Below are 27,278 nucleotides of genomic sequence, written 5' to 3' on the forward strand. Positions count from 1 at the left end.
CTTGGTTGTATTCCCTTCCTCCCTTCCTTCCATCATTCTTAGATGACACCTAGAGCTAATTTCCCTGGGTTGCATTTTGGGCTACTTTGCTTTATGACTGTAACAGTTTGATTATTGATTAATTTCAAAAAGAAATATTGGATTATGTTTTTAAACTGATCTTCTACTGTGGGCATATTAGATTATATTGGATTCAAAGATTTACTTGATTAAGTAATTATGTAAACCTCTTGTGCCATTAGGGCACACCCTTTTGTGGGTGAGGACTCACAGATAAAAGGTATGGCAAAGGACAGAGTTGAAGGTTTTTGATGTTGGAATTTTGATGTTGTAGTTTGATGCTGAAGCCTTAACCTGGAGTCCTGGGAAGTAAGCTCACAGAGGAAACAGAAGCAAGCACCAGAAAAGAGAGGAACCCTGAGCCCAAGAAAAAGAAACCTGAGGAATGGAGGAACTCAGGAAGCCTGAATCTTTGCAGCCGTCAGCATCCATCTTGCTCCAACACTTGGAAATAGATGTTGGTGAGGGAAGTAACTTATGCTTTATGTCCTGGTATATGTAAGCTCCTACCCCCAATAAATGCCCTTTATAAATATCAACCAATTTCTGGTATTTTGCATCAGCACCCCTTAGGCTGACTAATACAATGACTTCAAGTAATTAATTTTTTCAGCCTCAGTTTTCTCACCTGTAAAATGGCGATATGGAGATAGTTGTGAAGTTTGAATGAAATACTCTACGTAAAGGCTTAGCACAGTGTCTGGCACACAGAAATTCTGCTAATTCTGATGCTCATTTCTCAGTGAGTGCTCACCTCCCTCGAGGTATCTTTGGTGTTTGTCCTGACTGATCATTTCCTCTTTCTTGAAATATTTCTTCACTTGGCTTAATTTCAAAACTGTTAGTTCTCCTCTAACCTCACTGTCTTCTCACTGAGAAGTCTTTGGAACATAACATTCTTCAATCTTACCAGTTTCATGACTTTAAATATTGTCACTAAACCTATTGTTTCCAAATTGTATTTCTAGCCTGGACCTTACTTTGAAATATCTGTACCAGTATCTGTATCTACATCTGTATTTACATACTCAACTTCTTCACAAGGAAGTTTTGCTGATGTTTGCCTTTGTCTCCAGATCCATTTCCTGTCCTTCTCCTATTCTACTCTGTACTACAGAGGCTGGAGATGGAGGTGTGGTCCCTGCAGAGTGCGTTTCATAGGCTCCTGTGTCAGCTGGCTTCTGGCTGAGGTTGACTCATGGGAGAGACTGGTGGGAAGTTGGAGAGCAGAAGGCAGGGAAAGCCATGGTATTTCCAGCTTCCTTCTCTTGGTCCAGGGTGGTGTCTTGACAATGTCTCCAATCCACCAGCAAGTCCTGTCAGCTTGACTTTTTGAACATACTAGGTAGTTTACTAGTGGCTCCACTTCCACGGCCATCACCACCCTGATCCAAGTAATCATTAATTCTTGCTTGAACAATTGCAGTAACCTTCTATCTAGTCTCCCTGCTTCCATATTTGACCCCAGTGCCCCAAGTGATCCTTCTAAACTGTAAGTCAGATCATATTGCCTTTCTACTGAAACATTGACTTCTCATCTTGGTTGGAGGAAAAGGCAAAATTTTTATCATGACCTACATTTGGCCCCCAATCAACAAACTACTGCCAGGACCTGATCTTCTACCAATCTCTATCTTACGTGTTCTGTTCCAGCCACAACGGTGTCATTGATCTTGCTAAAACCTACCAGGAATATTTCTGCCTCAGGACCTTAGCACTTGCTAATTTCTCACCCCAAAATAGTCCCTCCCCATTATCAACTTGGCTCTCAATCACCTCTTTCCTATCTGTGAACGGATGTCACTTAACCAGAAGTCCTTCTCTGAGCACAGTATATATAACACGGCAGTCTCCTTCACTTATCTTCTTACTCTGTTTTATTGTTCTTCATAGCACTTACTGGTAGTGGAATGCTCTGTGTTCTGGGCTTCTAGGCTCTTGGCTGTGTTGCATAAAAGAATTTAAGGACATGCCCTTGGGTAGCCAAGGGAGTAAAGAGTTCATTAAGAAACAAGAAAACTGGAAATATGGACACAACCTGAAACATGGCTTTGGACATGCTACCAGCCCCATGTTAGGCCTTCTTTGAGCATTTCCTTCTCCCCTTTCCTAATGTTGGGGAGGGCCCCTGGCTGCTTGCTGTTCTGATTGGTTGTCCTCCTTTAGCGCTCAGGGGGGCAATGGGGAGGCCTGCTGTTTGGAGGAATTCATGGCTGGAAAGAGTTCCAAATGGGACCTTGTGGTCAGGTGTCTTCCCAGTTTTCCTGGCTTTGTTTTCAGTAGCAGGGTAGTTGCAGGCAGCGTCTCACAGACTTGTTCTCTGCTGGGTCCCAGCTGTTTTCCCTCTTTCTCTTTACCAATGTGCCTCAAGACCCCCTCAGAGAGTTTACACCCTAATTCTTGGCCATCTCCTATGTTATATAGTTATTTGTTGATAGTGTGTCTCTTCCCATTAGAATGAAAGCGCCAGAGGAAAAGTGGCTTGTTTGGTTGGCTGCTATACCCCCAGTGTCTTAATAATTACCTGTACTTAGTAGTGCTCAGTGTAGTTTTTGTTGAATGAAATGTTCAATAAATTACAGGTATATACTAAAACTATTCTATTTCTTCCTTTCTATTTTCATCAAAACATTAATAAAAAGGTAAATAATACTATGTATTACAGCCATGCATTGTGTCAGGCAAAACTCTAAGCGATTTAGATGGAGTAAACAATTTATATTCATTTTTAGAGCCCGAACCCTCTGTGCCTAGCACAGAGGGTACAGGAGAACCTGGGGCAGAGCGGAGGCAGCCCCCTGTGTGACCGGGCTGGTGTGACGTGGTGCAGCCAGGCTCGCCCCTCTCCCGCGACTGTGCTCCCTGCCCGCCCCGCCTGGGGCGCTGAAGTTCCGCTCCCGTCCAGAGGGAGCCTGAGGCGGAGCTCACGGCGCATGCTCCATCCGGGCCGCTGGAAGCTCTGAAACTGGCGCGCTCGGCGGGGGGCGGAGTCCCCTGACACTTCCCTGCCGCTCGCTGCTCTGATTGGCGGCTGCAGTAGCCTGGGCGGGTCCAGGCGTCTGCCCTAAAGGCGTAGGGGGCTCGTCACCCTCTCCACGGCTTGTCCCCGCTCTCGGGCCCGCCGCGGTCACTGCAGCTTCGGACAGCGGCCGGGTAGGACGGCTCCGAGGTGAGTGCGCCCCGGCCTCGCCTGCAGGCGCGGGGGCGGCGTGGGAGGCCGCGCCCCGCCGCCGGGGGACCTGCTGGGGGCGCGCGTGGTCCCAGGGTGCTCACCCTCCGCGCACCTGAGCCTCCGCTGGCCGCGGGACCCTCCGCTGTAGGACCCCGAGCGTCCTGCCTGGCGTCCCGAGCACCCAGAAGGCGAGGCTCTGCAGTTGCCCGCCCTTCTTTGCGCGGTCTTGGTTTCCCTGTGCAGCCCGAGTCCCCAGAATGGGGCGCGCCAGGATCCCTGATTTCCAGCTGCTCTTCGTTCTCCTCCTCCCTTCTTGCTATTAGGTCCCGCAGATACGCTGCCGACCTCTCCACTTGTTAGTGATTCAGAGCAGACTTTAGCCTCAGTCCTGGTTACAATCCTGACGACACTGCTGTTTCATCAGGTGGCACTTTACTCCCAGCTCTTAAGTGGATAAACCTCAGTTTGCTGCATAGGTTGGTGGAATAATTGATATAATGCATTGGGAGCGCTGCCTGCAGTGGTGGTTCTGCACAGCAGGAATTTAAATGAGAGCCATATTAATTTTGAACAGCTCTACTGAAGTTTAATTGATATGTAATAGCAGAACATAATGCATAATGGAAGTGTAAAATTTTAATAATTTTGACATACACATGAACTTGTGAAATCAGCAGTACAATCAAGATGATGAACATCTATCCTTCACCCCCTCAAATTTCTCATGCTTGTTGGTTTTCCTCCTCTCATGAGGTAACCATCGACTTACTTTCTATCAATGTGAAATTATACAGTATGTTTTCTTTTTTGCCTCACTTATTTCACTCACCATAATTATATTGATATTCATCCTTGTCTTTGTCTCGATAAACAGTATTTCAGTATATTAATATACCACAATTTGCGTTCCATTCACTATTGATGGGCATTTTGATTTTACCAGGTCTTGTCTATAACATAAAAAAGCTGCTATGAACATTTTTATACAAGTCCTTAGACTTACATTAATGCATCTTTTAAGTGAGTAAGTTTATTTAAAACTTACTCACCAACCGCCTTAGTATGCTTGGGAGAGTCTTTACTTCGCCTTTAACACCCCCAAGGTCTTTGCTACACTGTGGTTTTGAGTCATAGCCAGAGACTAGATGTTTTTGTTGGTGGTCGGAGGGACTCAGGAGGAGACAGGGCTGTCCTTCCCCCTCTGCTTCTCTTGCAGGCTCTCTCTCCTTTCATTTCACTTTTCTGCAGTTGACACAATTGAATCCTGCCCCATCTCTCCGCAAGATAGTGGAAGCAAGAGCTAGTATTGTCCCAACTGAAGTGTAAGGGAAGAGGTGGGAGGTAAATAGACTGGAATTTTTCAGATTTCCCCTTTTCTCACTCTGTCTACTTCTGAGCCCTCCTGTCTGTTATTTTTTCAGGAATGAGTTTGATATTGTGGTCACATATTAATGGGTGCAAGGGGGTAGAGGGGGGGATGGTGGAAGTAAAGGTGGAGTTGTTCCTAGTACAATGTTTATGTATTTTTGACTTCACTGTATGGCCATAGAAATCTGTTTCATATTTGCCTAGGGTACCTGTGGGTGCCTTTTCAGAACTTGTTACAGGAGCACAAATCTGCCCATGTAATATCATGTAGTAAAGTTTTGGCAATTAATAATGGACTGACTGTTTTATACAGAATGAAAATGTGGTTCTTTGGGTGGATGGTCTCGTTGATCCTCGTGACTGTGCTTTGCCATCAGCCCAGAGGGAAGCTGACAACTGTGAATCCTGAAGCATATATGAATGTGGTAAGTTCAAAGTAACCTGCTTTAAAACGCCTTTGTGACAAGCGTTTTTTCCTTAAATCCATTTGTGTTGCCTAAGTTTTGCCACCAACTCTAATCTCCATCTATCTGATATGCTTTTTACTACCTCTCAATCTTAGATTCAGTTTGCTTTTTTTTTAACCAGGTAATATGTGTTTACAAACCTCATTTTATTGTTAAGACTAGATACTTCTTCATAAGGAAAAATCATTTTCATTAATTCATTTCCTTTTCAAGTTATACTACACTGATTTTAAAAAACAACTCAAAGTGTCAAAAGTTTGCAAGAATGTTACTATTGAGTGCTAGTTTTAGAATACATTGAACAGGGTTGTGGTTAAGGATTTCCAGGGAACACAGTTCAGATTCAAATTCTTAGGTATCTGAAAAAAATTCTATTAGAACAAATATGCAAAAATAATGCCACGATTATTTAAAACATCTCAAAGTTAGTAATTTTAAGTAAACAATAAGATGTATGCATGCCTCATTTTGGTGTAAAATATGGGAAATACTGTTAATAAGAAAACAACTTGAAAACATGATTAGTGACTTTGAGAGCAATTCATATTGAATGAAGAGAGTTTAACTGGACATCAGGATCTCAAAGTCTTATTTGCATCCAAATATTTCATGAATCATTCCACCCTAACTCCCTTTTATTATTCCTCCTTGTAAGAATGATAAAATTAAAACCTTGCAATTGTTTATGGTCTTACTCATTTACATGAAGTTTTCAGCATTATTGAGTTATCCTTATTCCACTGAGATCCTGATGAATGTAAAAGAAAAAATTGTGCCTGATATTGTTGAGCAGACAAGGACGACTTTATTCAAAGATGACTGTAGGAACGGGATCCTAGAACCTAATGTCATCGGAAGGGCAGCAGGGTTTTTAAGGGCTGAGGGAGCTAGTGGGAAAGTAGTTGGAGGACATTAAGGGGGTTGCTCACTGGGATAGGATGTTAGCTACAGTTACAGCAGAGCAAAAATTCAAAAACAATTGATTTTGAAAATAAAGTCTGGAGAATATCATTGGCTTTTGTCTTCTCCTTTGCCTTTTATTATGGGAGACCTTATCCGATTCTGTCCATAGCATTACCATTGTTCTTTTTCTCCACAGAGTGAAATGATCTCTTACTGGGGATTCCCTAGTGAGGAACATCTAGTTGAGACAGAAGATGGATATATTCTTTGCCTTCACCGCATCCCTCATGGGAGGCAGAACCCCCCTGACAGAGGTAAGGAGTTTTCCTGGGAGAGAAAGAAAAGCTCTTAAAAGTAATCATGCTGCTGAAATTTGGCTGGTTTTTATGGCAGTAACTAACTTGAAATGACTTGAAATGAGATTATTTTTAGACCAATGTACTAAAAGTATTATATTTCTGTTATATTCATGTAAGGCATACAAAATACTTCATCTTTTAAAGAAGGACAAGAGTCATCTAGTTTCATAATTTGCTTGAGGCTTCCAATTGAATTTGTTTGAACCTTGACCAGAATCTCTTTCCTTTGTTATAGGGAAGCAGGAAGCATCTTCTTGAGTGAAATCCTTTGAGCATTAAATAGCTTAGGTAATACATTTGCAGAGTTCAGAAATCAAGGAGAACTCCTTCCCATCTCATTCCCCATCTCCCCCATTTCTTGTGTATTCTTTCAAAATCTCTTCTTGTATGTAAAAATGAATACAAACAGAGATTCTCATTTTCCCTACCTTCGTTTATATGAAAGGTGTCACGTAACACACACTGATTTATTCCTTGATATATCTTTGAGATCTTTCTGTACACTATGTAGAATGCTTCATCATTCATTTCTACAGATACATGGTATTCTGCTGGGTACCCATATCAAGGTTTATTTAGCAAGTGTCCACTTAATGGACATTTGGACTGTTTCCAGTTTTCTGCTAACAAATATTGCTGCAGTAAATAACCTTGTATGTGTGCAAGATTATAGTATACACTTTCAGAAATAGGCATTTTTTGGAGATAGAGGTTATAAACATTAGTAGTTTTGATAGTTATTGTTAAATTATTTCCATATGAAGTTGTCCTGATATTTATTCTCCTAGTAATGTATGAAAGTTTTTGTGTGTCTGTGTGTATGTGTTTCTCATTTTATAACTCAAGCAAAACGGCCATTTCCAATGCAGATTCAGGAATTTTAGTCAGTTTACTTGAAACTGTTGGGATCTGATCCTTATTCATTCATCTTCCCAGAAGTAGCTTATTCTTTAACACTTTCTGTTTCTACAAACTTTCCCTGGGAAATTAAGGTTGAGAATAAGGTAAGTATCTCTTATTTAAAATTTGATATGATCAGAAGGGTCACCTAAGGGCCTTCTTTTGCCTCAATTCCTTCCCAAATTATTATTCAAAGCAAATTTAAAAGCCTTCTGTGTTAATGTGAGCTTTGTATTATTCTCTACTTTTTTTCTTAATCTGATTTACCCTTTTCCTTCTTCCCCTCCCAATAAATCCTAGCTGTAATAGGGCTTTGATAATTTTTAAGTTCACAAGGCACCCAATGGATTTCTTGAAATTTAATTTCTAACTCTTTTATATGTACATGTTCTAAGATTCCTTCTTACAAACATGTTACCAAATGAGTGGTGAGTTGCACTGAGGACTTGTAGTTTTCCTTCTCGCTAAAACACACAAGTGCCGCAGGAATGAAATACTTGCACGCCAGAATTCATATGCAGGGAGGGCCCTGTCTGGTTTATTTCTCTTGCTTATGTATCATGTATTTTTAGATTCGGCCAAGGGCTGTGTTTAAAATTAAATTGCCCAAGGATGTTTTGTCTTAGAACAAGAAACTTTGTCTCTAGACTCACATCCTATCTAGCGGCAGAAAGGGCAAGAAGAAGTCATTTTCAAACTTCAAGCGTAAAGAGCTTGTGCAGAGATAAGCAAGGACAGAGCTATTTTCTCTAAAGCAAGAACAGATGAGCGTTAATAAATCATTTAACCATGCCCTTGCCGAGATGTTGGAACTAATGCCCACATCTCCCCCCTTTCTTTTTGAGCAGGTTGTTCTACTTGAGTAGCTGTATATATGGCGGCCACGTACTCATATCGTTGTGTGGTATGTTCCCATAGTTGGAAGAAGCATTGGTATCCTATAACTATAACAAGACAGAGACAATTAATCTTCCTATTGTTGCCCACCGTTTAAAATTTAGATTGGAAAACCGTGTTAAACGGTTCTGCCACTGCAACTGTTCAGCTAAGATTTTTGATATGATTTGTTGAGTTTGACTTTTTAAGTTTCAAAATTGCCGACTTAATTGGAGATGGAAAGCTTCCACTTCATCCAATATATGAATGGACAAAGCACTTTGAAGGTGTTTTTATATTTGCTTCCAATTATGTTGGGTGCCATTCCACTTTAAAGGAGTGACACAAATGTTAGGATGCCTCCAGTCAATTTCATTTATTAGTGGCCCTCCTGGAGGGCCCAGGAGCCTCCTATTCATGTTGAATCCTTTGAGGATAATGGGGCCTGAGGATCCCACCAGGAGGTGAGGGCAAATACCAGACCTGTTATATGGGCCCAAAAGCTGTGATTAGCACTGCAGGGGTTAAAAGACATAAGCATGAGCAATATGTACATTTTCCATGTTCCCACCTTAGCTGAAGTAGCAGACTTCTGTGAAATAAGCTACAAAACTATTTTTAGGCATCTTAGGACACCCAACTCATGACATAAGAGCTTATGCTTGGTTGCCCAATTATTTAAGACTCCCCATGTATCCAGTTCATTTCCTTGGGGGGATAGTGGTCGATTGCAGGTTGAGCGCTTCCAGGCTTGGTATTGGCTTGTGCTGCAGATTCCATCAGGCCATGGTATGGTTTTACGTGCTTTGGTTTTATGTGCTTTCCTAGGGAGAGAACACTTGCATACCATACTTCCCATGCTGAATAAATTTACTGGAGCATGCCAATTACCATTAGCCTCTTGTCCATCCAGGAGTTTGTATAACACTTTAGGATAAATTTTTATAATTGTTATTTGAAAATGTTCCGCTGCTGTATAACCATCCTCACTGCAATTAAAAAAATAAAGTATATAAGGCTATTTGTATGACATCCTTTGGACTGGTTAGACCTAACACCCTATTCCCCCTTTTTTTGTTTTATAAGAATAATTTTAGGGTGGAGTGAGGTGATTTTGTCAAAAAAATTATTTGTTAACATAATATTATTAATATAATAGGATTAAAACTACAGGTTTTTTATACAGTTAGGTTTTTGTTTTTAGTCTAGGATAGATGATTGGGTTGTGCACACAGCTTTGGGAAAGTGCTGTAAAATTTACTGTTGGCTTGTTCACATATGAATGCAGCTGGCTTGACTTGCCTAAGGAGATATCAGAGAAAGCTTCAAGAAATTTTAAAATAAAGAGATAGTGACATAATTGGCTATTAATTTTTGTAATAAATTAAGAATATTTAGGGTTGCTGCACACAACAGTGGTGTTACTTTAATTTATGAGAGCTTACTGTTATATATCACCCTGTGGCAGTTTTTAATGTGAATTGGACAAGTATGAGTTAAAGTATCTACCTTATGGCAGCTTTTAGTGTAAATCAGATGAGTATGAGTTAAAGTGTTCACGTTTTGATTTTTAAGTAGAGAGGTTTTTATGATATATATAATTTTTAATAATTAAAATTATTAACAGCATTATATATTTTTAATATTATGTTGAAACATTATTAAATTCACAGGAATTTTATATACTCTTTAAGTATTCATGTGAACTTTTTACACATACAACTTTAACAGAGGGTTAAAGAATCCTTTTAATTTTATAACACTTTTAAATATTGTTCATTTAACTTATATCATATTAAATGAACTTAACTATGTTATTACTTTATTTTTTTAAAGATAAAAGAACAAATCCTCTGCAAAAACCTGAAATAAAAGATATTTTTCAGTATCTGACTTTGAGAAAGCATATTTGAACATTATGATCTGTTAAACATGATAAGACTTGTTTCTTTTTAAACAGCCAAAGACATGATACGGTTAAAGGAGCTATTTTGGTAAAAGAGACTTTTGTACACTGATTAATCAAGAGAAAATCTCTTTTTAAATTTTTGCTAAAACAGATTAATGTCTTAAGAAACTTTGAGAAAGAACAAAATTTAACTTTGTATTAGTAGACTATTTGATACTAAAACTTTTAAAACTTGATAGACCCATCAAATCTTAACTTCATCTACAAAAATTCCTTTTCCGCACACCTTCTGTACTTCTTGTTTTCATTCAGGTTTTGTCCTAAATTTTACTCTTTTTTAATAACTAGTCAATTTATCTTAGGACAAAATTATTTTCTGTTTCCTTAATAATAAAAACACGTTCTGTACACCCTACATACGTAAGTTACCAAGATGATGTTCGAAACTGTTTCTAAGCAAAGTTCATACAATATACAGTTACCATCAACACTAAACATGTTAAAATAATGATTCAATTTGGTTATAGGCAAATACAACTTTATTTCAAATACCTAGAAGCATGTAATATTAGAAATAGTTTTTTAGAAGCAAGTTGGCAGGGGAGGTTGGCTGCCGATGTTTTCTTGTTATGAAGTTACTTTTATTATTATCAATTCAGTTTCTGTTTAATAATGGATTTTTGGAATTAGCTATTTAAACACTTTAACTCAAACAATACTTCCACAAACTTCTTATAATTATTCATAACCACATGGACTATAATTACTTTATCTTAAGACAAATTTTACCTTCACAGAACACATTTTTTCACTGAATGCTACCACAATACTTTTTACAGCTTGCCATATGCATTCATGTTTAGTCCTGCATATTTCCATTTTGATTGTGTGAAAACTTGCCATTTTATTTTAGGACAAAACACACCTTTTTGAACAAACATCAAATTTCAGTTAGCATTCCCACAAGCTTTTTACTTTTTTTAGTATTCATTTAAGTTTTACATCCTTCGCTTTATCCTGTGAAGAAAAATAAACTATTCATTTCAATTGAGGCAAGAACTATTTCTTATGAAGAAACTTCATTAATCAGGACTTACAATTTTTATCATTGTAGAGCTCTGATTAGCATTTATACTTATCTATTAATATAAGCTTTTATTTATTTTTAGGCCATTTGAATAGATCTCTTTTAGGAATTTTTATTTATTTATTTTACCATCCGGAGGTATTAAAATATTCTCTGACATTGAACAAAGAGACATATACAAAAGCAATGATAACACACTAACAGAAACATAAAGTTTACAATTTGACTTATAATTCTAGATCTAGAGTTCCCATAATTCGAAACCTAAGGTTCCCTTGTCGGGGAAGTATGAACAAAAGGTCTGTACTGTTTGAAGCAATGTAGTAATTTGTTGTTCTTTCACTCTACAATTAGCTGCTTTCAATAGTTGTTGTGAAGTGTGGAGATTGATCTCCTAGTTGCTTTGATAATGTATTTCCCATGTTATACTAGTGTCTGCAATCAGCTTACCTCTCTCAGGGCAGCTGATGTCCTGTCTGTACAGGATGCATGATTTGGACCAATCTTACTATGCAGAGATGTTCTTGTGACTGAACCCAGGGAGCAGCTTACCTCAAGGGCAGCTGTGATCGCTGGCAGTGATGAATGTTGGGACTGTAGTTCCCCTGGGCTGTTCCCAGGGGCTGTCCCAAAAAATTCCCCTCATCTGTGGGAAAATCAGCTGCCCCACATTGGGCACCAGTTGCTTTGGGAATGAAAGACTCACACACCGAAACTCATGTGCAGGGAGGTCTCCATCTGGTGTATTTCTCTTGCTTGCATATCATGACTTTTTGGATTCAGCCAAGGACTGTGGTTAAAGATAAATTTCCCAAGGATGTTTTGTCTTGGAACAAGAAACCTTGTCTCTAGACTCATATCCTATCTAGTGGCAGAAAGGGCAAGAGGTGGCCGTTTTCAAATTTCAAGTGCAGAGAGATAGCTTGTGCAGAGATAAGCAAGGACAGAGCTCTATTTGCTCTGAAGCAAAAAGAGATGAGCTTTAATAAATCATTTAACTATGCCCTTGGTGAGTGATAGAACTAATCCCCCACACAAGCATATATTTTATGCCAGAGTGAGCATATTATCTTTGTTTCCTTCCTTCCCTTTTTTTTTAACCCGAGTACATGGTGTATACTGATTTCCAATCCCACATATAGAAAAATATATATTGATAATTTTAATGATATTTTATTATAGTCATTAATTGATGATTATAATCAGTAATGTGAGTTATTGTTGAGAGGCCAGGACCTCAGTAAAACATGCTAAGGAAATGCGGCTCCTCTTTTCCTATCCTCCTCCAGGCTTTTCTCTCCATACAGTAATTAAAGCAAATGATGCTACCTGCCCTACAGATGTGTTTATTGCTCCTGCCACATGTGCAGGTGCCTCACCATGGAATACTAAGAAAGAAAATTCTTGATTTGCTCCTAGATGGTGGGAAGAAAAGTTAGGAGACCTCGGTTCTAGATATTGGTCTGCACCCAACTGTTTATATGCTTCCCCCTCTGTGAACCTCAGATTCTTCAACTGTAAAAACAGTTACTTGGCCAGGACAATCTCCAAGTTCCCCTTTAGTCATTTTCACTCTCAGGTCTCTTGGGTTTTCTCTCCTTTCCTTCCTCCCTTCCTTCCCTTCCCTTCCATCCTCTACCTGCCCCCTCTCTTTCTTTCTGGGTGGGTATGTGTGTGTGTTTTGGGGGGAGGGAGGTTGATACATTGGTCTCCAGAATGGGGAGCATAAACCGAGAGTAGCCTGAGCTAAATCTGTTCATATATTAGTGCCCCCAAATGCCTAATCTGTGCAGAAGAGGCCTCTCTAGTTGGGTGATCAGTGACATGTATATAACTCCTGCTGTGAGCTCAACTCAGAGGGAAGTTTTAAAGGGAATCTGTGAGAAAGGGTTGAGTAATCTAAGGGAATGAGCGATTTTCCTTAGACCTGAATAGGTGCTTCTCTGATGGTTTGCAATTCCCTGACTCTAGGCAGTACACGAGATTGAGGGTTTTAATTGTCCTTCAGCTCCCATCTGAGTTGTCCTTCACTCCTGTTTGGGAGTGGTGGTGTTACTTTGGCTCTTTTAAGACCAAAGAGACAAAAAGGATCCCAAAAGTCCTTCAGTCCTAGAGTGGCATCTGGAACTCGTGGGACTCATGGGACTCATGAGACTCATCTCCTCATCCAGGCCACTCCTGACTTGCCCGGCTATTAATAGCACTGCTGTCCCTCTAATGACCTGGACTGGAAACTACAGAATATTTCTTGACTCCCATCTTTAGGTAGCTGTCAGGTTCCTCTCTAGGCTGCCCTTGTTATATGCTTTAGTTCACCCCACCCTTTACTTTCCCTGCCCAGCACCCAAGTTAGGCTTTTATTCACAGGGCACTAGAAAGAAGTTCAGAAACCAAGAGACTTGAACCATTTCCATTTGTGAGGCTCCCCATACATTAAGAAATACAAAGAAATTTCCAAACAGGAGTATAGAAATTCAGTCTGCTTGTAATTTAGAAAAGCAGTGCTTTTAACACTCACAAATATAATGCTCTATATCTGTACAATTTACAAGAGAATTAGAATTTGTATTACAGCATTATTCATTTACCTGTACCTCATTCAGCATGGAACTTGTTTTGACAAGTAGTGATGGTCTTTCAGTCCTGCCTCAGTGGGCCTCTCTGATTATCTGTAACCTCACTTGGAGATCATTAGAGACTTCTCATGAGCAGAGGGCTGGTCCGTGGCCCAGCTCTGTGTCCTCTTAGCAGCTCTGCTCTCCTCTCTGACAGACTTCCTATTTGTTTCTTTGTTTCCTTTGTGCCTGTTAAGCTTCTCAAAGCCCAACTATAATAATGTGATTTAGCCATTCAACAATCTTCAGGGCCCTAATGAATTAAGATACCCACCTTTACTTATATACTTTCACTCTAGCTGTTGGCTGTACCATTCATCCTTTCTATGTAGTAGTGGAACTTTGAAGTTCACCATGTTCATGATGACCGTGATTGCCATGATAGGCTGTAATGTGTATGGTGACCTACTCTGTAGGGGTAAGAATCTCTCTCAAGGTTTTTTGAGGAATGCTTGAGAACCATTGATTGTCAATCATGTTTACTCATTATCGAAGAAATATTATTTTTTAGTTGTATAGGTTTTAATTGGTTCCAGAGCAAAATTATAAATGGTATAATTGAAGTTGGGTCTGTTATATTAATAAAGATAAAAAAAAATGACTCCCTGGAACTCTCAAATCCAAATGAATTATTTCTTCTTTGCTAAACTCCCCCCTGGACTGCAGCTGGTCACACACCACTGGAACGATGCCTACTGTCCTCGGTCCTATATTTTTTCCCCAGCTGAGACATTTTATTTGTATGTATGTATTACATCCTGGAAAAAAAAATCCCAGGATTTTCTTTCCTGCGTGTTTTCACCTTGCTTCCTTTTTGGTCCATGATACCAGTTGATATCGTCAGTACAATTAAACCAAACTGACAGATGGGAGCAGATTATTCTGCCATTTTTTCAGATCTTTGAGTTGCACATCAAATCTGGGGCTAATTACTCTGCACTTATTTAACCTGCCTGTGAGTTTCACAACAATTTTCCCAGCCTTCTGATCATAAAGGATTTCAAATTTGCCAGGGTAGTCTTGCTTCATCATCACAGTTAGAAACCAGCTGATGATTTGGAAGCACCACATGATAATAATCTGGCAGTTCTCTCTCACATCACCCAGGATGTTCATGTGCACCATTGTGGTGGATTGGAAAGGTGGCAGAAAGACTCTATCTTTAAAAATAATAATTCTTTCCATCCTTCCAGACTCCATGTGAATTCCAGCTCTCCCTGATGGCTCAAGTGAAGAGGAAACCCCTTCCTCTGATCAAACGAATGCCTCTTGAGATGCTTCTCTTTTTCGACTTCAGGGTTGACTTGTTTGTGTACTTCTCCTTCCCCTAAACTTCTCCCTACAGCAATTTTGAAGGCAGAGACTGGGAGATTTTTGTAGCCCTCCTAGCAACTAGCAGCCCCTGAGCATGGCAAGCCTAACCACGAGTCTTACCAGGGCACTCTTCGGAAACCTAATGAAAGCAATGGACATTAAGTAATGTAATTTTTTTTTCTGTCATCATTTATTCCTTCCTTCTTTCACACCATATGCCATACTCTGAGTTAAATGCTATGGGCACAGCAGTAAAGAAGACAGACCAAATCACTGCCTCCATGGAGCTTAATGATCATGCTGACTCTGGCTGGTGGTGGAGAGAAAAGCATTCCGAGGAGGGTGGTTTCCTTCCCTGCTCTGTGGTACAGGTGCCATTGTGTTCACTCCTGCAGTGGGTCGTCCCTTTGCAGCTGGACAACTGTGTAAGATGAGGCTGCAAGAAGCAGCAGAGGGTGCAGACTCCTGAAAGCTGCTTTGTAAGTGCAAAGTGCTGGACTCTGGGGTCAGTGGAGATTGTTAAATGAGTGCTCAGACAGCTTGACATAAGTGTCTTACTATCCTTATTTTATAGATGAGAAAACCCAGCTTTCAAGGGGCTAAATAACTTGGTTGATAGTGAATACGGAATTCACCCGGGCTCTGGACTAAGTTCCTAGCCTCTCAAAATTTTCTTTCTCTTTGCCCTGGTAGAGCCACAGGGTAGTCTGGTGGACAGGCTTCTATTGTTTAAGTTTCTAGCCAGAAGAGAATTAAAGATAAGTTTTCCTTCTCATTTACTCTATGGTCAAAAGACCAGTGGTTAAAAGCAAGGGGTTTGAAAAGAGGAGGCTGGCGTTTCAACTCTGGCTCACTCCCAGCACAGGGTTCCAGGGCAGGCTACTTACTGTCTCCAGGCGTCAGTTGCCTCATCCTCAAAGCCAGTTGATTATACCATCTTCCTTCTAATGTAATCCATATATAATACAGTGCTTGCACAAAATTGGTAACGTTTAGGGTAAATACTAGTAATAAGGACAATTCACCAGGTACCAGAATTTCATCTTGAGTAGGTGGGGCAGGCTCAGGAATCCCCTTCAGTCCCAGAGCTTATATCTGAGGCTTCTCACCACAGTTACTTGTTTAGTGTTTTTAGCTGGTTTTTGGGACCAGCACTTCAAAATTAGAATTAGACTGTAAAAATGAATCCAGTAGCCTCCTTCTTAGCCTGTCTTAGGGATGGTTGAACCAGCTCTTGAACTTCGGGTTTCTACACAGCTGAGTGTCTGCTTTGATAAATATGAAGTCTTCCTGACCTGTTCAGACTCACATTAGAGAGGTGTGTTTTGGGGCAACTCATTGCATTTCTCAATACAAAGTAATAGGAATGTGTGTGAACCATAAGCAACGTCCTTGTTGCCCTTTTGTTTAGACCCTGCCATTGCAGGGGACAGGGGATTCTTAAGCAACTTACAGCTATTCTAGAAGGCTCTAGCAAGGTGCAGACCTTTTCCTCTGCTATTCTGAGGGCATGTGAGCCTGGGCTGTCAGGCTGGGAAGGGAGCTGTGGTTCCAGGTAAGATAAAGACCTCGGCTGCATCAGTGTCCTCTGGGGAACTATTTTGAAAATATAGATTCTTGGACCTCATCTGTGAGCCTCTGGACAAGGGCTCAGGAAGCTGAGTACTTAACAAGATGCCCAGGTGTGTCTGGTGAGCATCCAGGGTAGGAGTTACTTGGTAGACTCTGAAAAAATGCTTTTACACCCAAAATGTGGCATGCAGTTTCCTAAAGGGCTGTGTCTCCTCATGCCCACACATGGGATGTCAGAATTTAAGAACCCTGAGGGTAGATCGAGGCAAGGAGGCTGAGAGGGACTTGTGGATATCTGAAATCTCCTTGAAGATGCTCCCCAGCCTCTCTCTTGTTTGGAGAGGCCATGCAGTGTGTAGTTAAAGCCAGGTCCAAGAGTCATGCCACCTGCATTGGAATCTTGGTTCCATCTTTGCTGGCCTCATATCCGTGGACAGTTTATTTATCCCCTTGTTCCTCAGAGTCCTTTTCTGCAAAATAGGGGTAAAGACTGGTCTCCAGGTATATTAGTTTTCCTAGCTCTGCTGGGAAAAATACTGCAAACTTAGTGGCCTTAAACACAGATTTCTCATCTTACAAATTTGGAGGTCACAAGTCATAAATCAGGGTGACAGAAGGGCTGTGTTCCTTTTGGAGGCTCTAGAGGAGACACTGTTCCCTGGTCTTTTCCTGCTTGTAGAGACTGCACACATTCCCTGGCTTGTAGATCATCATTCCAAGCCCTGGTTCCATTGTCACAGCTCATTTTTCTGACTTTGATCCTCTTGCCTCTATCTCATAAGGACCCTTGTGATTACAATGAGTCCTTCTGGACATCCCAGGATGCTGTCTAGTCAGGATCCTTAAGTCAATCATATCTGCAAAGTCCCTTTTCCCATGTAAATAACTCCTGGGATTTGGAAGTGAACGTCTTTGGGAGTCCAGGATTCAGCACACCGTGCCAACTCAGAAGCTTATCCTGTGGCTTGTTTTAGATAATGCATGGAAGTCCTTATAGGGAGCCTAACACATAGTCAACACTTGGTGTGGTCTTGTTGTAGAATTTAAGAGAAGTTCAATTATTTGAGTATAGAGAGGCCAGGACTCAGGAATGATTTTGAGAAGGAAAAATGGTTTATTGACGGCCGGCCAGGACTCAGGAATGATTTTGAGAAGGAAAAATGGTTTATTGACGGCCGGCTGGACTCGGGAACTTCTGTTTGAATCCCGAGCCCGGAACAAGATTTTCAAACGTCTTTTATACAGAGAGGAAAGGCCAAATGGTCCCTTTGTTTCAGTTCTCAATAGGCTTCAATTAGCATATATCTCTTCCACATCTTAGGTAAGCTTTTAGCATGGACTCCAGATATTCTAGATAAGCTTTTAGCATATTTACTTTTTGCATTTCCCCTAAATACTTAAAGTTTATAGCCCTTGCATTGTTAAACATTTCCTGGGACTGGAGCCGCTGCCACTGTCCCTACGGGCAGGACTGCAGCCTCTTACGGTTCCACACCCACAAGTCAAACAACTTAGTTATCTCTGAAGAGACAAAGAGCCGTCCACCCATAGCCCACATCAGTCTTACTGTTACTCTGATTTTCTGAATTAAAGAATGTCACTTCATTTTATCTTTCTTTATAGTGCTAATACTATTTTATTTTATATTATATATTTACTATGATTATCAGTGGCTATTTTTGTTTTAAATCTTTGATAGGTATCAGGCACTCTATCATCCCCCTTTAGGAAAGAACACCTGTATTTCAGAGAGGTCGAATAACTCCTACAAAGTTTCACAACTAGTAAAAGCCAAGGCCTGGCTCATGCCAACAGCCATCTTTTTGCCCCTATTCTTGACCTACTGCTTACTTGTCCATTTGGTTCTTCCCTGGAGCACATTGGGTGTTTGCAAACTTTTCAGAGTGAGGTGGAGGCTTGTTGAGACAAGTGTTATGGTGGAGAAGGGCAGGAGCTTGGGAGGCAGGAGGAACTTCCCCACTCACCTGATCAACTTCCTCCTGTGGCTTGTGGCCACAGCAGATTCAGTTTTGGAGCCTGCGTAATGCCCTCTTCACCTCCACCCACATTTGGGCCTAACTGGGTGGTCACCATCGTGCTGCTTCTCTTTGTCAGCTCTGTGCTAATGACTTACTTGACCTGGATAACGTATCTTGCCGTCTCTGGACCAAGAAGTGATCCTTCTAGGCCTTGCTGTCGGCTACCAGTCTTCCTAGAGCACATCTGATGGGAGCAGCCCTTGTCTTGTTGGTTTGTTGCTCAGACAAAGCCAGGCCTTGCGGGGCTGAGGTGCATGCAGTAGGCTGGTCCTCAGAGGAACTACCTGGGTGGGCAGGTTGGGCAGGCAGTGTTGAGGTTGGTGTCCCTGCCTCCATTCTCTATCTCCTCCACCTACAAGAGATTATTTTCTTCCAAGACTTGATGCATATCCCTCTAAAATAGCTTTCCTCTGTTGGCCCATCATTCCCTGGGGTCCTTCTGTATGTTCTAGGTTGACTTCTCTCTTGTTAAACCTTCTTTCCTATAGCAAAGTGGTTAAAAGCATGACCCTGACATAGGACATACTTGGTTTCAAATCCCAGCTCCCCTCTTACTAGCTCTAATTCTTCCTTAGGCAAGTTGTTTGACATCTCTTAGCCACAATTACCCATTCCTTTCAATGGGAATAGGACCAACCTCACAGCATTTTCAGTCCCACTACAGCACATAAGCACTCAATAATACCTAATTATCATTTCAATCAGCTTGTCTCTAGCAAGATGAGAAAAAATTCAATTAAAACAATTCACCAGAACAGGGGTTCTTAACCAGGGGTCTGTGAGCTTGAATTGAAAAAAATCAGTCGACTTATTGCTTTTATTTTTCTGGTCCCTAACTGAAATTTAGCATTTCCTTCACTTATGAATGTATGCAGTGAATAAATTACAGCAGTGTCCATTTCACCTGACTGGCAAAGGGGTCTGTGTAACAAAATGTTTAAGAATCCGGCAGTAGAAGGTGTGAATGGAGTGGGCTTAACCCACCCACAGAGAAACTTCTTTTGCCAGCAATTCCTCAAGTCTTTGATGGATTTTGGTTTGTGCAAGAGCTGTATTTTACCTTCCTTATGTCCCTACTGGGAGCAGTGAGAGAACTGGCAGACAGGAGGGAGGGCTGTTTCCAGTGCCCTCGTCTCTTCAGCACTTTCTTGCCTTCATGCAATCAAGCAATTAGTGCCTACTTTTCACTGATTTTCTACCCTGGGATTTAATATTTTCTTTGTGGATGACCCATGATGCTTAATAGAAATACCACAGGAAGCAGACTTGGCCCAATGGGTAGGTTCCCTGTGCTGCTGATAAGGACAGAGGGGGTCACAGAAGAACACACAGTGAACGAACACAGAGAGCAAGACAACTGCAAATGGGGGGAGGGGGGGAGAGAAATAAATACAAAATAAATCTTAAAAATATAAAAAAGAAATACCGCTTCAGTGGGTTATTTCGACTGCATCTCCCTCATGCCAAGGGCCCTTATGTTCCACATGAAACAGGGTCTCTCGGCTCCCAAGTCTGTTACTTCCACTATGTCACAGGGTCCCAGGTACAAGTGAAAAGAAAATAAATTCCCATATACGTATATGTATATGAATATTCAAATGAATTAATATTTATGAACTTGTGCTTTCTTTCTTTTGGTTTATTCTGCTAGGATACATGGTGAGAAATCCAATTACTGGATCAAATTATAGACATCATTTATAAGTTCCTAAAAATATATTAAAAAATTAACAAACCAGTGTGTCTCTTTTCTAGGGATGTAAAAAGAGTCTAGTTTAACTGCCACCCTTCCAGCACTGTTTAAAAACATTCTTACTAATGTTATATAGAAGTACATTGCTATCTCAAAATTTAATTTGTTTCTATTTCATTATTTGTGGAATCTTTTATGAATGATCCATTTACCGATGTATAATGTTTGCTTTGAAGCTTGGTGCTTCTCTTTTTCTTTTTTTTAGCGTTTATTAATTTTTTATTGTATGTATTTGAAGATATATAGATCACAAAAAATGTTACATTAAAAAATATAAGAGGTTCTCACACTCCACTCCCCACTCCTCCCACATCAACAACCTCTTTCATCATTGTGGCACATTCATTGCATTTGGTGAATACATTTTGGAGCACTGCTGCTCCACATGGATTATAGTTTATATTGTAATTTCACTCTCCCCCAGTGCATTCACTGGGTTATGACACGTTATATAATGTCTAGCATCTGTCCCTGCAATATCATTCAGAACTGCTAACTCTTAAATGTGAGTGTCTTTCAGGTTCCAAGCCAGTTGTGTTTCTGCAGCATGGCTTCCTTGAAGATTCTAGCGTCTGGGTCTCTAACCTTGCCAACAGCAGCCTGGGCTTCATTCTCGCGGATGCTGGTTTTGACGTGTGGATGGGGAACAGCCGGGGAAACACCTGGTCTCGGAAACACAGGACTCTTTCAGTTTCTCAGGATGAATTTTGGGCTTTCAGGTATACTTGAGTTGATTACGATATGGGCCTCTTTCCTTAGTGCCCTTAGTTCAGACATGTGGGGATTTCAGCAGTGAAGGCAGATAGAGTATGACTCAACTCTTAGGAGAGGAGGAACTGATGTCTTGTGAAAGATTTTACACCTCCCTAATTGAATAAATAGCAGTAGAGGGCATTATAGATAAATAATTACATCATAGGCATTAGATTTGACTAGGAATTAGGAATTCTTAAGTTATTTTAGCATTCTTACTGGTTAAGGTGCTGCTGGGCAAATTTTATCCCTTCCCCTTCCCCTTCCTCCATAAACATGTATTTGAAATATTCATTTTTCTTCTTTCCAGAAATTCTCACCTCTGAAATTCTCTTCTTTCTCTTCTAGCTCTAGCAATTAATAGCAGTATGACATTGGACAATTTAACCTAGGTCCTCTGTGCTTCAGTTTCCTTATCTGTAAAATGGGGATAATAAACCCCTATCTCATAAGGTTTTTTGAGCAAAGCCAGGAGTTCTGAACGACAGAGAAACCCAAAACGATACTCAGAGATGTAAGGAACAGATTTATTTTTTATTTTTTATTTTTTTTAAAGATTTATTTTTTATTTATTTAATTCCCCTCCCCTCCCCCGGTTGTCTGTTTTCTGTGTCTTTTTGCTGCGTCTTGTTTCTTGTTTCTTTGTACACTTCTGTTGTCGTCAGCGGCACGGGAAGTGTGGGCGGTGCCATTCCTGGGCAGGCTACTCCCTCCTTCGCGCTGGGCGGCTCTCCTTATGGGTGCACTCCTTGCGCGTGGGGCTCCCCTACGCGGGGGACACCCTGCGTGGCACGGCACTCCTTGCGCGCATCAGCACTGCGCATGGGCCAGCTCCACACGGGTCAAGGAGGTCCGGGGCTTGAACCGCGGGCCTCCCATGTGGTAGACGGACGCCCTAACCACTGGGCCAAAGTCCGTTTCCCAGGAACAGATTTATTATGTGCAGGCTCAGAGGAGAGTCAGTCTCCAAATTCTGAGACCCGTTTTTCACTTTTTATAGGTTTATATAGGATTTTATGTGGGATCAGCATGACTTTTGCTCATTGGTAATGTGTTGCTAGGCGATATTTTGCCAGCAGGGTTACAGAAGCAGAATGCAGGTACAAGGTCACCGGCTGATTTACAGAAGCGGGGGCTGGAGTGTTTGCTAGATTACAGAAGTAGGGGGCAGGAGTCATTCTGTGATATTCTCCTGCAAGACCATGTTCTCACGGGCTGATTTACAGAAGCTGGGGCAGGAGTGGCTCATTAGATATCTTTTCTGCAAGGTTATGCTTTTTATTTCTCAACAAGGTAATTGGGAGGTTAAAGGAGACACATGAGAAGGATCTGGCCCAGAGTCTGGCCCATCGTAAGTGCTCATGAACAGCCGGCTTTTCCTTTGTGGTTGACACTCACTCATGTGTGCACTACTCACATGCAGGGCTTCAGAGTCCTGTGCCCAGGACCAGACATTAGAGAAGGAAGCTCTATGGCCTCCTCCAGGCTTGCTTCCCTTCTGCCAAACTGTGCTTGCTGAGGACTTGAAACGCAAGTATGAGAGCCTTTACCTAAAGACGCAACATGAATATGTTTCTTGTAGCACTACTCACAATAGTGAAAAACTGGAAACTACCCAAATGCCCATCAACAATGGACTGGAAAATTAAAATGTGGTATATTCTCACACTGGAACGAGAACTAACAACCCATAACTCTATGACATGGTTGAAGTCAGATACAGGAGAACACATCCTGTGTAATTCCATTCATATAAAATTTCCAAGAATGATAAAACTATATTTGGTGTGAAAAATTAGGATAGGAGTTACCTTTGGGAAGCATGACAGGAAGGGGGCTCAAGGGAACTTCTGGGCTTCTGGTAATGTTCTGCTTCCTCTGCTCAGCGCTGGTTTACCCAGATGTGTTCAGCTTGTGATTATTCTTTATGTATATGCTGGTATTCTTTGTATGTAATATTTCAGTGAATCAGTTCCTTTTTGGATTATAGTTATGATGAGATGGCAAATTATGACTTACCAGCTTCAGTTAACTACATTCTGAATAAAACTGGCCAAGAACAATTGTATTATGTGGCTCATTCTCAAGGCACCACAATAGGTATGTAATAAAAGTGGAAAGTTTATAGAATGTCTTTTTTTTTGGCAGAGTTTCCTTTTGTTCTTTTTTTTTTTAAGTTTTATTTTTATTTATTTCTCTTCCCTTCCCCCCACCCCACCCCCATCTGTCTGCTCTCTTGTGTCCATTCTCTATGTGTTCTGTGTCTGATTGCATTCTCAATGGCTCTGGGAATCTGTGACTCTCTTTTAGTTGTGTCATCTTGCTGCATCAGCTCTCTGTGTGTGTGGCTCAACTCTTGGGCAGGCTGCACTTTTTTCACGCGTGGCAGCTCTCCTTGTGGTGCACACTTGTGCATGGGACACCCCTATGCGGGGGCCTCCGTGGGTGGCATGGGCACCTTGCATGTGGCAGCACTGCATGTGGGCCAGCTCACCACACAGGCCAGGGGGCCCTGGGTTTGAACCCTGCACCTCCTATGTGGTAGGCAGATGGTCTATTAGTTGAACCACATCTGCTCTCCTGCATTTGTTCTTAATAGTGAAATACATATTAAAAAAAAAAAAAGTGAACTATAAAGAAATAGTTATTTCACATGCAAGTTTTTTATTTTTTATTTATTTTTTATGCCAAGCAGAAATAACAAATAGGGCAAGGAGTGATGGTAATATTTGGTTTTCTCTAGAAATTCAGATTTTAATAAAAATGGATAAACATGGTGTATTGCTCTGTTGAAATTGCATGAGCCTATTATATATTATATATTTTACTAGTTAAGCAATATATAGGAATGTTAGAAGATGGAGAACAAGAAGTTTTATAAGTTGAGAGACTTAAAAAATATATACAAGATGATACATTGACTTTTAAAGTTAAAAGGAACAAAACTAGCTGCAAGATTGCTAGGTTACACTGACATTATTTAAAAATGTTAAAAAAAATTTTTTCCAACTAATTTTTCTTTTTAGCATGATGTTATCAGGGTAGTTAGACTTTTTTTAAAAAAAGATTTATATATTTATTCCCCCCTACTTATGGCTTGTTCCTTTCTTTTGCTGTCTCTTCTCTGTGTCCATTTGCTGCACGTTTTTTCTGTATCTCCTTGTCTCTCTCTGTTGTGTCATGTTGCTAGCCAGCTGTCCATAGCACACAGGCTGTCAGCTCTCTGCTGGGTGTGGGGTAGCTTGCCTTCACAAGGAGGCCCACAATGCAAACCCAGCACCTCCCATGTAGTAGATGGGAGCCCAAATGATGGAGCCACAGTCGCTTCTGGTTTTTAAAATTTATATGCATTTTTATTTGTGGTGATTATAAATTAATGTGTTGATTTAAAGAAAATAAAAATTACCCATGATTCTATCAACAAATTCTAATATGAAAGCATCAGAATCCAAAATTTTTAACTTTGTTAAGAGGTTAAGGAACTGCCCCATAATTTGTTTAATTCTGTTGCATATTTGAGTGTTTATTTTGTGTAACACCTTTGTGGTCATGTTGCATGATCTCCTTAGAATACGTTCTAGAAGAATTACTATACTGCTAGTACAAATGCTTTTCAGTGTCTTGGTATGTACAGTTAAATTGCCTCACTCTCACCACCACCAAACACTCTTTACTAATTTGGGAGGCTAAGACCAAAAAAGCAACTTGAATATATTTGCATATCTTAGGAATGGGGTTAGGCTCTCTTCTTTGACCTATCTACTTGTGTCCTTCATCCTACTTCTTTGTCAGGTGACATTCTAGGATCTAGTTTATGGCAGAAAGTAGCCTGAAAGGAAGCAAAAATATTTTGAAGCTACAGATTCTAAATGTGCATAGTTCCTTTTTAAGTGGTTATGTAACTGAAGGCCCTGCTAGTCTTAGGGATGGAAGGAAAGGGGAGTGGGGTAAGAAGATGGTCAGGTGGAGCTGTTGGGGGTAGACTTTACATGGCAAGGTTCAAATTGTTCAAGGAACAGGGAACGTCTTCTGCTTCAGGCAATCTGGATTTCTTTTGAAGCATATCTAGGTTAAGATTTGGAAGAAGCACTTTAAAAATATTTGTTTTACGTATTTAGTGTTAGAGTTTTTGCACATAAAAATTCAAGGGCCCCATTTCAAATGTTTTGCTCCCTGATTGCAGCATTGCTGGCATGGTTCTCAGGCTTTCTCTAGAGCATGACACAAAACGGCAGCCCTTGCCTTTAACAACAGATTCTCAACATGGAATTCCTATTTTCTTCCTTTTGTTTGCATAGGTTTTGTAGCATTTTCACAGATTCCTTGGCTGGCCAAAAGGATTAAAATGTTTTTTGCCCTGGCTCCTGGGACTGTAGCTGAATTCAGCACTACTCCTTTAGTCGTACTGGTAAAACTTCCAGATCTTCTCCTCAAGGTACCTTGATCGCCCCTCCCCCTGCCCAGAAATTTCCTTTTCAGATTTGAAGAATTCGCCAGTGGTGGGAAATGTAGGTCTTCCTCCTCTTCAACTTGTTTTTCAATAAAACAGAAGGGTTTTTTCTCTTCACGGCTGTTGCAGTTTGAAGTAGTTATGAATTCCAAAAAAATAATATTGGATTATGTTTGTAAACTGTTTTGTACCTGGGCATGACTAAATTATGATTATGGCTCTGATTGGGTGACATCAGTAGTGTGTTGAGTCCCCGCCTCTTCATGGGTGGGGACTCTCAGATAAAAGGGTCATGACAAAGGGCAGAGTTGAAGCTTTTTGATGCTAGAAGTTTTTTGATGTTGGAGTTTGATGCTTAAGTCTTAAGCTGGAGCCCCAGGAAGTAAGCACACAGAGGAAAGAGATGCAAGCCCCGGGAAGAGAAGAACCCTGAGCCCGGAGAGAAGCAAGACCCAGGAAGAGAGGAACCAGGCAACCTGAGCCCTGGCAGTTGTCAGCAACCTTCCTGCTCCAACATGTAAAAAAAGACTTCCGTGAAGGAAGTAGCTTACGCTTTATGGCCTAGTATCTGTAAGCTGCTACCCCAAATAAATGTTCATTATCAAGGCCAGCAGATTTCTGGTATTTTGCATCAGCACCTCTTTGGCTGACTAATACAATGTTTTTTCTTAAATACACATGCCTTTCAGAGAGGCTGTACCAGTTTCATCCCCGATCAGCAGGTTATGAGCACCCCATTTCCCCATTTTGAGGGGACGTCATAACAATAAAAATTCACGAATACCTCGGTTCCTGGAGATTGTGAATAAGTAGTGTGTAAAAATACAAACTTGTTCTCCCCCTTCACTCTCTCTCTGCATTGGAGAAAGTGTTTTCTTAAATCTTCAGTGGGGCCTTGGGACGTGTGTCCTTCACAAATCACCCTGTAGATTCCGATGTAGGCGAAAGAGCCTGGATTTGGGATTGTCTCTTCCAGACGATTGTGTTATGGAGTATCGCAGAAAATTGACAAAGTGAGTGGTCAAATATTCATAAAACCTTTGAATTAGCTGCTCTGATAAGTGCACATTATGTCCATGAATGTTAAATATTTCTTCTAATTCTCAAAACACAAATTATAAAGAAATCAAAGTTGATATGTGTAGTTTCTGTATATACATAAGGTGAATTTTGCTTTGTCAGTATATTCTGTCCTTCGGTGTAATTTTGTGGAATTTGTCACATTAGTGCCAGGTAGCAGTTCTGAAGTATAAGGTCAACCTCACATCTCATGTCAGTCAAAAGGAAATCTTGAGTTATTGTGATTCAGAGCATTGATGAGTCATCCTATTAACTTGTTTGCTTGGTGTGTTTTTTCTTTGTTTCTACTTGTTTTCAACAGAGAACCTCAAAACCATGCTTTTGTCACATGTGACCCTTATGTAGTCTCAAAGCAAGAATTTATAAAAATGCCTTTTCATGTCACATGACCTCTGCATGCCAAATTTACTTCCTTGATCTCCCCAAATAATACTAGAGTGATAAGCCTGGAAAAAAGAAAAATTAAAGGAGATGCAGTGTTGGTCTTTAGAGCTTGATGGGATGTCTTGTAGAAGATAGTTTTCACAGAAATTGCAAGTTTGTGTGTTCATGGGTTAAATTTGCCTGGAGAAGGATTGAATATGGTCTGTAACATGTTTTA

General features: G+C 40.7%; 1 protein-coding gene across 1 annotated transcript in view; it reads left to right on the forward strand.

Annotated features, from left to right (window-relative positions):
* The first annotated feature begins 3,083 nt into the window (after positions 1–3,083).
* Positions 3,084–27,278, forward strand: part of LOC101415736 (lysosomal acid lipase/cholesteryl ester hydrolase-like) — a 32,806-nt gene continuing 8,611 nt past the window's right edge. The window contains exons 1-6 of the mRNA XM_004464543.5: positions 3,084–3,229; positions 4,914–5,025; positions 6,167–6,284; positions 20,915–21,113; positions 23,138–23,247; positions 25,446–25,582. Of these exons, the coding sequence (XP_004464600.1) occupies positions 4,915–5,025; positions 6,167–6,284; positions 20,915–21,113; positions 23,138–23,247; positions 25,446–25,582 (675 nt within the window). The 5' untranslated portion in view covers positions 3,084–3,229; position 4,914. The remainder of the gene's footprint in view (positions 3,230–4,913; positions 5,026–6,166; positions 6,285–20,914; positions 21,114–23,137; positions 23,248–25,445; positions 25,583–27,278) is intronic.

This window comes from Dasypus novemcinctus, chromosome 6 (genome assembly GCF_030445035.2).
Source record: "Dasypus novemcinctus isolate mDasNov1 chromosome 6, mDasNov1.1.hap2, whole genome shotgun sequence".
NCBI classification, from domain to species: domain Eukaryota; kingdom Metazoa; phylum Chordata; class Mammalia; order Cingulata; family Dasypodidae; genus Dasypus; species Dasypus novemcinctus.